This window comes from Kogia breviceps, chromosome 1 (assembly GCF_026419965.1).
Source record: "Kogia breviceps isolate mKogBre1 chromosome 1, mKogBre1 haplotype 1, whole genome shotgun sequence".
NCBI classification, from domain to species: domain Eukaryota; kingdom Metazoa; phylum Chordata; class Mammalia; order Artiodactyla; family Physeteridae; genus Kogia; species Kogia breviceps.
Window position 1 is genome coordinate 106357949 of NC_081310.1, and position 14363 is coordinate 106372311.

The window sequence follows — 14363 nt, forward strand, 5'->3', positions numbered from 1 at the left end:
CTTCTGTTTGTTGGAAGATTTTTAATTACAGTTTCAATTGCATTAGTTGTGATAGGTCTGCTAATATTTTCTAATTCTTCCCGGTTCAGTCTTGGAAGAAAGTAAGGAAACAATCTCATTTACCATCTCATCAAAAGGAATAAAATACCTAGCAATAAACCTACCTAAGGAGGCAAAAGACCTGTACTCAAAAAACTATAAAATGCTGATGAAAGAAATCAAAGATGACATAAACAGTTGGAGAGATAAAGCATGCTCCTGGACTGGAAGAATCAACATCGTGAAAATGACTATACTACTCAAAGCAATCTACAGATTCAGTGCAATCCCTGTCAAATTACCAATGGCATTTTTCACAGAATTAGGACAAAAAACTTTACATTTTCTATGGAAACAGAAAAGACCCCGAATAGCCAAAGCAATCTTGAGAAAGAAAAATGGAGCTGGAGGAATCAGGCTCCCTGACTTCAAACTATACTAAAAAGCTACAGTAATCAAGACAGTGTGGTACTGGCACAAAAACAGAAATATAGATCATTGGTACAGGATAGAAAGCCCAGAGATAAACCCATGCACACATGGTTACCTAATTTATGACAAAGGAGGCAAGAACATGCAATGGAGAAAAGACAGCCTCTTCAATAAGTGGTGCTAGGAAAACTGGAAAGCTACATGTAAAAGAGTGAAATTAGAACGCTCCCTAGCACCATACACAAAAATAAACTCAAAATGGATTAAAGGCCTAAATGTAAGACCAGATACTATAAAACTCTTAGAGGAAAACATAGGCAGAACACTCTTCGACATAAATCCCAGCACTATCTTTTTGGATCCACCTCCTAGAGTAATCAAAAAAAAACAAACAAATGGGACCTAATTAAACTTAAAAGCTTTTGCCCAGCAAAGGAAACCATAAACAAGACCAAAAGACAAGCCTCAGAATGGGAGAAAATATTTGCAAATGAAGCAACAGACAAAGGATTAATCTCCAGAATATATAAGCAGTTCATGGAGCTCAATATCAAAAAAACAAGCAACCCAATCAAGAAATGGCAGAAGACCTAAATAGACTTCTTTCCAAGGAGGACATGTAGATGGCCAAGGGGTACATGAAAGGATTCTCAGCATCACTAATTATTAGAGAAATGCAAATCAAAACTACGGTGAGGTATCACCTCACACCAGTCAGAATGGCCATCATCAAAAAATCTACAAATAATAAATGCTGAAGAGGGTGTGGAGAAAAGGAACCCTCTTGCACTATTGGTGGGAATGTAAATTGATACAGCCACTGTGGAGAACAGTATGGAGGGTTCTTAAAAAACTAAAAATAGAACTACCATATGACTCAGCAATCCCACTACTGGGCATATACCCCGAGAAAACCATAACTCAAAAGGACACATGCACCCCAGTGTTCATTGCAGCACTATTTACAGTAGCCAGGACATGAAAGCAACCTTAATGTCCAATGGCAGAGGAATGGATAAAGAAGTTGTGGTACATATATACAATGGAATATTAGTCAGCCATAAAAAGAACGAAATTGGGTCATTTGTAGAGATGTGGACAGACCTAGAGTCTGTCATACAGAATGAAGTAAGCCAGAAAGAGAAAAACAAATATCATATACTAATGCATATATGTGGAATCTAGAAAAATGGTACAGATGAATCTACTTGCAGGGCAGAAATAGAGACGCAGACATAGAGAATGGACATGTGGACACGGGAGGAAGGGGAGAGTGGGACGAATTGAGAGATTAGGATTGACATACATACACTACCATGTATAAAATAGATAGCTAGTGGGAACATACTATAAAGCACAGGAAGCTCAGCTTGGTGCTCTATGAAGACCTAGATGGGTGGGATGGGGGGTTGTGGGAGGGAGGTACAAGAGGGAGGGGATATAGGTATACATAGAACTGATTCACTTCCTTGTATGGCAGAAACACAACATTGTAAAGCAATTATACTCCAATTAAAAAAAAAGAAAAAAACATGTAGAAGAAAAGTGATGACTACCCCAGTTAGCCCCTCAGTAAGAGAAAGAATGTTGCCTGTACTTTCAGGTATGCATGGAGGTTATCTTCCTTACCTAAGTGTCAGGCTTTAGTTAAAGCAAGCAGGTTGAATACGTGATCTGGGAACAGTTTGAGAGAAGAAATGAATTTATTAAAAATGGAATACCCCTGTGAATTTCCTGGTGGTCCATGGGTTAGGACTCCGTGCTTTCATGGCCAGTGGACTGGGTTCAATCCCTGGTTGGGGAACTAAGATCCCACAATCTATGTGGCATGGGGAAAAAAAAAAAAAGGAATACCCCTGCACAGATTCCATTGCATGCTGGGACACAGTGGAAAGGAAGGGGAGAAAAGTAGTGGGATGATGAGATAAGAGGAAAGAAATGCAGAACAGTGTTTAGTACACTATGTATAACATGAAACCCAGGTAAAATCTTATCACTCGTTTGTTTACTAATAGTTATAGTTAATTTTCTCTTATAGTTTTGCCAGTCATCCAACAAAATATTCTAATACCTGCTTTCTTCGCCTGTTCCACTTAATCACTGGTTTCCGTTATTACCCATATAGGTAAAGGTAGCAGCATACAATGCACATGTTACCTTTCTCCTATCTGCGTAACTAAAGCCCATTGCTATGCATAATGTCCCAGGAGTTGTTTTCACTTTCAAAACAGAACTTGTAAAAATTGTGCTATTTCATTCATCTATATCTATGTGGTCTAATATGGTAGCCACTAGCCATTAACTATGGCTATGTAACTATTAAAATTTGAGTCAATTGAAATTAAACAAAATTGAAAATCCAGTTCCTCAGTCACACTAGCCATATTTCAAGGCTAATAGCTACCATGTTGGCCAGGGTAAATACAGAACATTTTCATTGTTGCAGAAAGTGCTATTGGATAATGCTAATCTAGATGCTTACCTAGAGTCTCTTTCTCTGAAAATGGACTAGAAATATCTCACTATGTTAATTTAAACAACATAATATCACAGGACATTTCTATTTTCTATTTTAATTAGTATTTTAAAATAGAAGAAATCAGACCTAAACCATTGTAATATTTTTTTCTTATCTCTGTTTTTGGCCCTGCTTCCTATCTGATAAACAGCCATTTGCAGTTGGGTCTTTGTTTTTGCTTTAACCATTAGCAAAAATGACAGTCCTCAGTCTATGCTGGAGACAGGTAAAAACTTCAATAAAAATTACTAATGAATTTCTTCAGACTATAAATATTTATTCAAATAGCTACCTCACTAGAATGTAAGATCGGTGAACACAGAGATTTTTGTCTGTAACTGTTCTCCACTGTGGTAAATCCTCAGCACCTAAAGCAAGTTAAGGACCACAGTATTCACTCAGTAATTATTTAATGAATAAATGAACGGGAGAAAGGGAGGATGTTAGGTACAAAGTATTGAAAGAAGGCATGGATCAGTTTTTCAGCTTAATTTTTGTGAACTCGTCACGTTAATAACGGTATTGTTATGACTTGGTTTTGTTTTTATTCAGGACTTCTTTATTCAAGATATTAATGCAGGCTTAAAAGATGAAACAGAGATACCTGAACAATTAGTAAGTACTTGACTTTTTAATTTTACAAAGTATTTATGAGCATCTCCACACTGTAAATAAGCTGTGTTCCAATTTTTGGAATAAATTAACTATTTTGATTTAGAATGCATTTTCTTATAGAATCAATGTTATTTATTAGTTCCCAGACCAGCTCACACCCCATTTTTGTATATAGGTTCCAATTTCTTTTCTCTCTGAAGAGCAGATGGGAAACTTAATTAAGAAACTGAGAAAAGCAAGTGAGGGTAAGTCTGCCTAAATTTGCAAGTTAAATTTTTTTAGAATAATCAGGTGGTATATGAGTTAATTCCACTGTGGTTTAAGAGATACTACTACCATTGTTTAGAGCCCTATGGTTTCATGTTTGGTTGTTTAAGCTTTTGTGCTTTTATTTGGCACAGGTTTGAACTCTACACTTAAAGATCAAATTATGTCCCATCCAGCATTGCATGATGCCCTTAATGACCCTAAAAACGGTGATTCTGCAACCAAACATCTGAAACAGCAGGTATGTTTAGCCATAGTAACTCTACTAAAAATGGCCTTTTTGTTCATTTGTCAAGGCTAACATTCTGTTGTTTCTCAATGTAATTATTGAGATTTTGTTTAGATTATCTTTCAGGGTACAGAATCCCCATTTCAAAAAACGTATATAAACATATTTAAAAATCCTTGGAATGGATATGGTTCTGAGTACTACATGTTAAATATTTGAAAGCAAGAGAAAAGCTTTAAAGCCAAACAAAAATTATCAGTGTGAACATGCTGCCCTATATAGAAATTATCTTGCTATTTTCCCATTTGAGCCGAATGTTTTTGCTCTAGTTTATAAAATAATCTCGTGAAGTTTGCAGGCTTCTATTTTAGGTAACATTGAAAAATTAAAGTTACTTGGTCCAAGAAGATGCTTTGTTGAGTTTGGAGCAGGAAAGGGAAAATTATCTCATTGGGTTGATATTGCCTTAAAAGATGCTGAAAAAGTTCACTTCATCCTAGTAGAAAAGGTGACCACAAGATTCAAGGTAAGTGAAACCATTGTAGTATATTGGTAACCAAACTGTTTGCACTTTTCTTGTTTGGAAAAAAAAAATGATACTCAGAAACAGGCCTCTTAATGAAAATGAATTTTTTTTGTGTTTATTTGATTATAGCTTTTTATTCTAATTATATTGATGATTTAAACTGAAGGAAAAATTTTTAATCTAAATTTTGATAGTTCATTGATCTGAGTTCTTAAAATATTTACAGAGACAAGAAATTATGTGGAAAGAGCCAAGCTCAAGCTAGGAGTTCAAAGTCTTAAGTCCTAACCTACATCTGAAACTTACCAACTATTTGTTCAGTAAACATTTATTGAGCATACCACAAGCACCTTGATAGATATTGGGTAAAGTCAAATAAGACAACGTCCCTATGTTCTGTTACTTATATTGGAAAGAAGAGACAAACAGATAAATGATTATAGAAAAGGGTTAAAATATGAAAAAAGGTCGTACAGAGTACAGTGTGGGTTCAAAGGAGGGAGTAACAAGTTTTACTGCAGAGAAGGGTTGGTGAATGGCTACACAGAAAAGGTGGTGCTTGAGCTATATCTTGAAAAGTGGGTATTTGCTAAATACAGGGTTTGAGAAGCATTCTAGGAAGCAAGAAGAGTGTAACCAAATGCCTGAAACGACAGGGAAGCATGGAAACATTTCTGTGTGATGGAAGTCCATGGTGTGAAGTAGAGTTCAGCAGTGATGAGATGGGAGAGGAGGCCTAGACTCTGGAAGGGCTCATATTTTATGCGAAGGGAGGAGTTTGACTTTATCCTGTTACATGCTGGGGGTACAGTGGAAACAAGATTTAATTCTTGTCTTCAAGAAGCTTACATCTAATGGGACAGACTTATAAGTATCTTGGCTCAGTATGCTAAGGGTCTTATGATAGTGATAAGTACCAGATGCTATAGGAGTGTGAAGATGGAGTGTGAAGATAGAGTGCCAGCCTCAGTCTAGTGTGGGTCATTGAAGTTTCCCTGGAGGAGGTGGTAGCTGAGAGGAGATTGAAAGAATATATAAGAATTGGTGAAGTAAATAGAAAAGGGTTTTAAAAGTTCCTCCTAGCAGTACCATTGAAGCTGTATCAGAAGAGTGTGAACCTTGAATTAGGGAGATTAATAATAAGATCATTATTCAGTAATCCAGGTAAGAAATGGGCCAGAGCTAAGAATGTTGCAATGAGATAGAGAGGAGGGAAAGAGTGTGAGAAATGTTATGATGTTGGAAGCCCCGAGACCTGGTGACTTGTTATCCATTAAGTGTGAAAGAGGAGTTACTTCTGGTGTCCTTTTGTGCCTTAAGTGACTAAGTGGTGTTCTTCCCTCAGATAGGGAATACAGAAGGAAAGGGAAAAATAGTTTGGAGGGAGAAATAATGAGTTCAGTTTTGAATGAATTTGCTGCTGAAGTAGAGCTTTTTATTATCTATGAACCTTATTAATTCCTTCATCAGTGAATTGGGGATTTTTAGAGTTAAAGGAAATAATGGGTACATAATAATTTATAAATTGTTCAAGTCTTATAAAGATGTACGATACTGTTATTTTGGAGTTTTCATCACAGAATATACAGTCTTAAATTTTTTAATTAACAATTCTACTTTTTAAACACTAAAAACTAAGATGGAAAATTATTTGCTCTGAATTTTGAAAACAAATAGAAATCTTTGTTCATAAAGCTCTTTTTCTTTTTTTACATAAAAGGCATTGTTATATTAATGTTCTATTTGCACAGGTAGATGGCAAACACAGAAAGAAAAATTCAGTGTTTGAGAGACTTCAAATTGATATTCAGCACCTGTGTTTGAGTAAGTTGCATAACTTGCAGTTGCTCTTCCATAAATCATAGAAGTTTCAAACTCTGAGGGTTGCTTAGAAATCCAATCCCACAGAACACTGCTTCAGGGAAAACAGAGATTAATCCTTTGTTAATATAGAATGTTATATCTAACATTTAGGTAAATATAAATGGAATTAGGGTTGAAACTTTAAGAAATTATTTTTCAGTATCAACTAGAAATGAAGTATCATACAAGGAATAGCTTAAAAGTTTTGAGAATATGTCCTTATGTTGCTTCTTTATCCTGTTTAAATTAATTACTGAGTCTGTTCATACCATACACTAGCCTTCTGCCTATAGTTAACATGACTTTAGCTAAACTATTACAGAAATGAGATAGTTCTCTGCTTAGCTAATATGTAAAAGATATTTTCTGCCTAGCTAATATGTAAAAAATACTTCCTACAATTTTAAATTGTACCAAAGAAAATAACCCATCTCTATGGACCTCATATTTCATACACACACACACACACACACACACACACACACACACACACACATACACACACACACACACACACACACACACACCCATCAGTCATACTCTTTAATGCCCTTTCTGTACCTTTTAATAGTTTTTCATATTATTTAAAATGAAAATATGGGCTTCCCTGGTGGCACAGTGGTTAAGAGTCCACCTGCCAATGCAGGGGACACAGGTTCGAGCCCTGGTACGGGAAGATCCCACATGCCACGGAGCAACTAAGCCAGTGTGCCACAACTACTGAGCCTGTGCTCTAGAGCCCGCGAGCCACAAGTACTGAAGCCCGTGTGCCTAGAGCCTGTGCTCTGCAACAAGAGAAGCCACCACTGCAATGAGAAGCCCGCACACCGCAACAAAGAGTAGCCCCTGCTCGCCGCAACTAGAGAAAGCCCGCACGCAGCAACAAACACCCAATGCAGCCAAAAATAAATAAATAAATTTTTAAAAATAAATTAAATGAAAATAATACAAACATATGCCAAGAACCTCTTCTGCTAATTTTTTTAACATCTTTATTAGAGTATAATTGCTTTACAATGGTGTGTTAGTTTCTGCTTTACAACAAAGTGAATCAGTTATACATATACATATGTTCCCATATCTCTTCCCTCTTGCGTCTCCCTCCCTCCCACCCCTCTAGGTGGTCACAAACCACGGAGCTGATCTCCCTGTGCTATGTGGCTGCTTCTCACTAGCTCTCCACCCTACGTTTGGTAGTGTATATATGTCTATGCCACTCTCTCACTTCGTCACAGCTTACCCTCACCCCCCCCCCCCATATCCTCAAGGCCATGCTCTATCTTCTGCTAATTTTAATTCAGCCCTGTCACACAAACCACAGCTGGCCCATGTAGTAAATAAAATTTGTTTATTGAGTTAATAGTTAATTTAAAATTTTGTTTACTTCGTCTTTTAAAAATGTGTTTGTTTTAAGGTTGTATTGTATAGCACAGGGAATATTCAGTATTTCCTGATAAACCACAATGGAAAAGAATATGAAAAAGAATATACATATGTATAACTGAATCACTTTGCTGTACAGCAGAAATTAACACAACATTGTAAATCAACTATACTTCAATTTAAATAAAAAGGTATAACTTTAAAATTTGTATTTGTTTTAACACATTTACCAAGTATTCTGTTAGTTTCTATCTTCCTGAAAAATTCTCTCCTGGATCCTTCAGATACATTCCAATGTAGACTGGGTGCCCTCTGTTCCTGGAGCATAATTGTCAACCTTAAAATTCTCTTCGTTTTCATCCTGGGAATTCCCTTCACTCTCCTAGGTTGGGATTTATTTTTCCACATCTTATCTCATATCTTCCTCTATTGATTTACTGTCTTTGGGGAAAGCATCTCCTCCTATAGCTTCCTGAGAAACAATTGCATTAGAGATAAATTTGAGACCTTGCATTGTCTGAAAATATCTTTTGCTTTACCCTTACACTTGATTTGTCTGGGTATTTCTATTTCTAAGAATTTTGCAACTATTACTCCACTGGTTCTGAAGTTCAGTGCCATTCTGAGTCCTGGTCCCTTGTGTGTCATCTGCTTTTTTCTTTCTAGAGATTTATAGGCTCTTTTCTTTGTCCTCAGTGTTTTAAATTCTCACAGTGATACATCTTGATGTAGTTATATTTTTATCTGTTGCACTGGGCACGTGATGGACTCTTTTGTGTATAGCAGTGATTCTCAACTAGAAGCAGTTTTGGCCCTCAGGGAACATTGGCAATGTCTGGGACATTTTTCGTTGTCCTAAGAGTGCACCAGCATCTTATGGATACAGGCCAGGGAGCCTGCTAATCCAGAAACCTGCTAAATATCCTGTAAGGTACAGTATACTCCCGACAACAAAGAATTATTGGGGCCAAAAGTTAATAATGGCAAGGATGAGAAATCCTGATTGAGAGATTCCAGTATTCTCAGCTTTCTGGGAAATTTCCTTGCATTCTTTCTTTCATAATTTTCTCTGCTCCATTTTTTCTTTTCTCCCTTAATGGAAGAACTTTTATGATTTAGTTATTAGACCTCCTGGAATGGTTCTCTACTTTTCTTGACTTTACTTCTCTGTTCTATATCTTTTGCCTTTTTAGTATACTTTCTCAGATTTCTTCAACTTAATTTCTTCTGTCATAGTTTTAATTTCTAAGATTTTTTTTCTCTGAATTTATCTTTGTAACCTGTTCTTTTTTCATAATTGTACTATCTTTGTGAGGATATTAATGATTTGTTTTAGAAGTATCCTCCCTTCATATTCTGTTTTCACTAAGTTGCTCTTTTCCATTTGTTTTGGTCTGTCTCTTTCAACTTAGAGGCTCTGCTCAAACATCTGTGCTTTTTGATGGTGTGTTCATAGTGAGGATTGAGGGACTAAGAGCTCTGAGTCTTCAGGTGGAGTTGTTGACTCTGAACTCCAGTTTGGAATGACCTGTCTAGAATGTGATCTTTCCTCTTGGGCTGGTCAGGTTCCCCAGAGAAGACTCTCTGATCACCTGCCTAGGGGGTAAAGGTCTGATTACCAACATTCTGGGACCCAGTGACAAGTAAGAGCTTAATCTATATGCATACTCACTTAATCCTGCTATTTTACCACACTTCAACTTTCAACTTCCTATTATCCTTCAACCCAGTGACCTCCTGTTTTACTTGCTTGAGAGAATTAATCTACAGTTTTCCGCCATTTGGTAAAGAGGTAGTCACCAGGTGGCTATGAGGTGAGGATCTGATTACTTCTTAAACAGGCTTTCTGCAGGCACACTCTCATCAGTAACTAACTCAGCTCTACTTCCAAGGTTCCTGATGCCCCCAGTTCCATAAGGGCTTTCTTAGACAACCTTTCTCTTCACTCTGATTGAAGATAAGTTTCTTGAACCACCTTACACAGGCAAACTATTCCAGTTGGTACCAATTTCTTCTCCTAGTATGTAATACCATCTGAAAGCAAGCAACAAAGAATTTGAAATATTTGCTAAGGACCTCCATTGGACAATTCACTGTGCTGGGTGCTGTAGCTGGATTTGTAGGGGGAAACATACTTTTCATTTCGAATCTTAGAAAAAGGAAGATGAATAGGGGGAAAAAATGGAAGCCATAACTGTGATATACTACATTTTACTGCATTATCTTGTAGATGTCTTTTTAAATTTTACTTTTATACTACTATTATGAATATTTTCTTTTATTCATATTCAAAACAGTGTGAAAGCTAAAATATCTTATCCTTGATTATCAAGATATAATGAGGGGCTTCCCTGGTGGCGCAGTGGTTGGGAGTCCGTCTGCCGATGCAGGGGATGCGGGTTGGTGCCCCGGTCCAGGAGGATCCCACATGCCGCGGAGCGGCTGGGCCCGTGAGCCATGGCCGCTGAGCCTGCGTGTCCGGAGCCTGTGCTCCACAGCGGGAGAGGCCACAGCGGTGAGGGGCCCACATACCTAAAAAAAAAAAAAAAAAAAAGAAAAAAACGATATAATGAAAGCTATATCTTTAGTTTGATTATAATATTGAGTATAGTATTCTATAATATAAAATGTCGGTTGTATTATATGTATTTATCATATATATTAGTTATGCAGAATAAATCTAGTAAGGAAACTTTTGAGTCCTTTTATCAATGGGTAATAATATTTAGCAAAATAAGGCTTCTACAGGGTAAAGTCCTGAGTCAGTATAGAAGAAATAGCATTGGCCTAAAAGTCAAGAAATTAACTCGGGGGTAAAGAACCAGCTGGGGGCAAGGTGGGAAGAAAAGGAAGACAGAAAAATTTTTAACTCTGATTCTGGCTATGTCCGTAGCCATCTGTGTTACTTATCAAGTCACTATATCTTTGAGCCTCTTATTCCTAAGCTATAAAGTGAGAATTTTTTGTCTGTGTCTCTTTCAGCCCTAAAATTCAAAGATTCTAATTAGTTGTCTCTTTGGGAGGCCACTTAATGCCTTAATTCACAAGAGAGCTAACTTAGTTCTCATTTCTTTTTATTTCAGACAAGATTCCTTTGCTAAGCAAAGAAAAACTACCTGTGGTAGGAATTGGAAAACATCTGTGTGGTGTGGCAACAGGTATATAAACATAATAATGTCGAGATGCACACATTAAGTTTTAGCTTAACATGGTCCCAAATATTTAAAGAGTCTCTTTTCAGTAGTTTTTATCCCTTGTTTGCAACTCATTAATCTTCATAGTAGCACTGGCCCTGTATTATATCAGACTTAGAGCTTTCCTACTTCTCTGCTCATTTTGGCCATTTTGCAGGATGAATTAGAGTTTTACGTGTAAATACTGTGTCATATGGAACCTTAAAGTTCGTTGGGTTATACTTCAACCAAAAAGGAAATAAATCATTTATGGAAACTGTATGTTTCTATCCCAGAAGCTACTCATTTTTTTAGAGGAGTTGCTTGGGAAGGACTCTGAAACTTCTCCCACTAGAAGGTGATTATGTATCAGGATTCTAGGGAAAACAAAAAAGGAAACATTAAGATGTGTCTTAGCACTTGGATCCATCGGATGTAGCATGATAAAGTAGAAAGAACATGGGCTTTGAAATCAGATAGTACAGGGTTCAACTTTGCTGTATAACCTTGGCAGATTACTTAACCTTTCTGAGCTTTGGTTATCTCGTCTGTAAAACGAGGATAACAACATGTAATGTGCCAGTTTACATGTAAAGTGTCTGGCACATATCAGTGCTCAATAAACGTTAACTATTGTTACATCTTCTTCTGGCTTCTGCTAATTTCATGTCTACCCATATGGGGAACTTGGAGCCTCCATAAGAGTTATTCAAGTTGGCTGGAGATGACTTTAAGTATTATATATTTGTGTTGCCCTTCATAGTTTTTAGATGATTTTCACATACCTTGTCTCATTTAACTCTCATAAAAGCCTTCTGAGGTAAGCCAGTTCTATCCTGGGGAGGAAACAAAAAATGCTCCTTTACTCCTACCCTTCTAACCCAAGTTTTTCAGAAATGTTATCTACACTGGCCATTTCTCATTGTTCCACACACTTTTTCCCTCCTTGATTCATTCTATCTGAATTCTCCCTTCATCACTCTATCATCATCTTAATGAAAAATCTCTGCTATTGTTGCTTACCCTTCTGGAAATTCTGTTTTCTTCTCTTTAGTGACATTCTTTCCTGGTTCTTCCCCTACATCTGTGCCATTCTTTCTGTATATCTCATGGTGTCCTTCCACTACTTGTCCTTTAAATACTAATATTCAGACCCATCTTCCACACACCTAATGTGTCTTTCACCTTCTTAAAACTATTCAGTAGCTCCCAGTCACCTACACCTTAAAGTCTAAGCTCTTTAACATGACATCCTAGTCTTAATCTGGCCTCTGCCTTCCTCTCTTTGCCGCTTCCTGCCTCTATATCTATTGGTCTATACATTCTAACCCTTCCCATATACTATACTGTGTCCATTTCTAAACTGATCAATTTCTACTCCTTCTTCAGCTTATTGTCACCACTTTCAGGGAACCTCCCTAGATAAGATACTCCTCCTTAGTGTTTATCATAGTTGCCTCTGCATATCTGGAGCCCATTGTATATTAATTTTCTGTTTATATATCTAATTCTGAATGAATTTGTTCAGAATTCATTTATTTATTATTTGAATGAATAAATAATTTTGGCCACAGATGTGCTGTTTCCTTGTCCCTTTCTAGGTACGTGGCTTTGTCCCTCAAGTTCTCTGTGAAGGAGGGGTTGAGATGGATTGCTAAAGCTCCTTCTGATTCTAAAATAACTTCATTCTTTTAATAATTTTTCTGATTATCCCCATTTCTGAAAATCATTTACTTAACTCCAATATAAGTAAAACAGTGACTGAATATCTTTTGTCAGAAAATAATAGTTTATAAAATAATAGATCAGCTATCACCTTCTCCAAATAACAGGTTCCTGATAGTTTGTTGACTTAAATTCATATATTGTATTATATATACTAGTAAACTATCAGATCATTTACTGGTCACTTGTGACATCTTGGGATAATAAAGTTTAAAAATACATATGTTTTTGATTGATCAAACAGTGTGACATTCTAATCAGACAGAAAATGTGGATTTTACAGCATATATTTGGAGTCTTTCCAGTATTGTCAATAATATAGCAGTCGTCAGTGGGAAATTATCATAATCTTCAAAAATCCGTTTGTTTAGTTTTTAAGTGGACTATAAATTTTTCATTCTAATATAGAGTTCATTTGTCTATAAGTTTGTATTTATTAATCATCATACATCCACAAAGCCTTGCACATGAAAGGCCTTCAGTAACTATTTGCTGAATGAATACATTGCTACTCAGCAAGGCCTACTTTCCACCTTCTGACCCCACTCTTCTCAACTCTTCACTATTTGCTGTGAACATCTTATATTTCAAGACTGACACCTAACATCAACTTAGCAGATGCTTAGCCGATGCCTTTCCTCTTTCTTTCTTTGGGTTCTTTAAGCTCAAAACTTCCCTGGAATGTTAAATGTAGAGACATAAAATTTTTTCTATACAAGTCATTTCCTTAACAAGGATAGGAGAAATGAGAGCAAATTTGAGTAGTTGGACAAAAAGTTTTACAAATTTTAGATCTTAAGCTTCACACAGTTTTTGGGCGGAAGTTGACTTTATGCAGAATAAATCATTAGAGAAAATGGTACAATAATGAGAAAAGGGCAAATATGAACAAAGTTGATAATTCATGAAAGAATTAGTACAAGTATAGAGCTAAGTAAGTTTTTGTTGGGCTTTTAAAAACCATACTGCCTAATAAATGTAAAAAATACTTATTTTTAAAGATGATGTGGTTTGGGGGGCCACATAATTGTGTTTGCAGATCTTGCATTACGATGTTTGGTTGAAACCTATGCTGCCAGTTGTGAGGAAAGGAATGAAGAACCTTTAGCCAAACGCGTAAAGAATGATAAAACAGAAAAAGAAATTAACACTTTGGCCAAGGAAGGAAATGAAAAAAATATCCCAGAGAAGTGGACCCCTGTGGCTGGCATTGTTATTGCACTCTGTTGTCACCACAGGTGTGATTGGAGACATTATGTGGGCAAAGAATATTTCAGGGCTCTAGGCCTTGGAGCAGTGGAATTCCACTATTTCCAGCGAATGAGTAGTTGGGCGACTTGTGGGATGCAAAAAACATCTTTGGAAGCTTCAAATATCTCCACAAAAAGAAAAGATAAACAGAATGATGGCAGTGAAGAGCATGATGATGGAGGATACAGAATCACAGATGACAGCACTGAGAGTTTGCCTGGGTAAGTGACTACTTTGAAATGCACAACAGTAGGGCAGAAATACTTTATTATTATTATGTTTTTAGATGAATATTACCAAAAATTCATTCATGAAAATGTATTTTACTAAAAAATATATATA

General features: G+C 36.5%; 2 protein-coding genes across 8 annotated transcripts in view; one reads left to right on the plus strand and one right to left on the minus strand.

Moving 5' to 3' along the window:
* Positions 1–14363, plus strand: part of TRMT13 (tRNA methyltransferase 13 homolog) — a 31119-nt gene that overhangs the window by 14061 nt on the left and 2695 nt on the right. For 2 of the 7 annotated variants that reach the window (XM_059077621.2, XM_059077630.2), the window contains exons 4-10: positions 3542–3604; positions 3780–3849; positions 4006–4112; positions 4459–4626; positions 6378–6450; positions 10956–11030; positions 13810–14242. In XM_059077621.2, coding sequence (XP_058933604.1) covers positions 3542–3604; positions 3780–3849; positions 4006–4112; positions 4459–4626; positions 6378–6450; positions 10956–11030; positions 13810–14242 — 989 coding nt within the window. Of the gene's footprint in view, positions 1–3541; positions 3605–3779; positions 3850–4005; positions 4113–4458; positions 4627–6377; positions 6451–10955; positions 11031–12646; positions 12844–13809; positions 14243–14363 lie in introns of those variants that run through there. The other 5 variants (XR_010841824.1, XM_059077661.2, XM_059077641.2 and 2 more) reach the window with 5 other exon arrangements.
* LRRC39 (leucine rich repeat containing 39) overlaps positions 10135–14363 on the minus strand; it is a 41867-nt gene continuing 37638 nt past the window's right edge. The window contains exon 11 of the mRNA XM_067040560.1: positions 10135–10404. Coding sequence (XP_066896661.1) covers positions 10178–10404 — 227 coding nt within the window. The 3' untranslated portion in view covers positions 10135–10177. The remainder of the gene's footprint in view (positions 10405–14363) is intronic.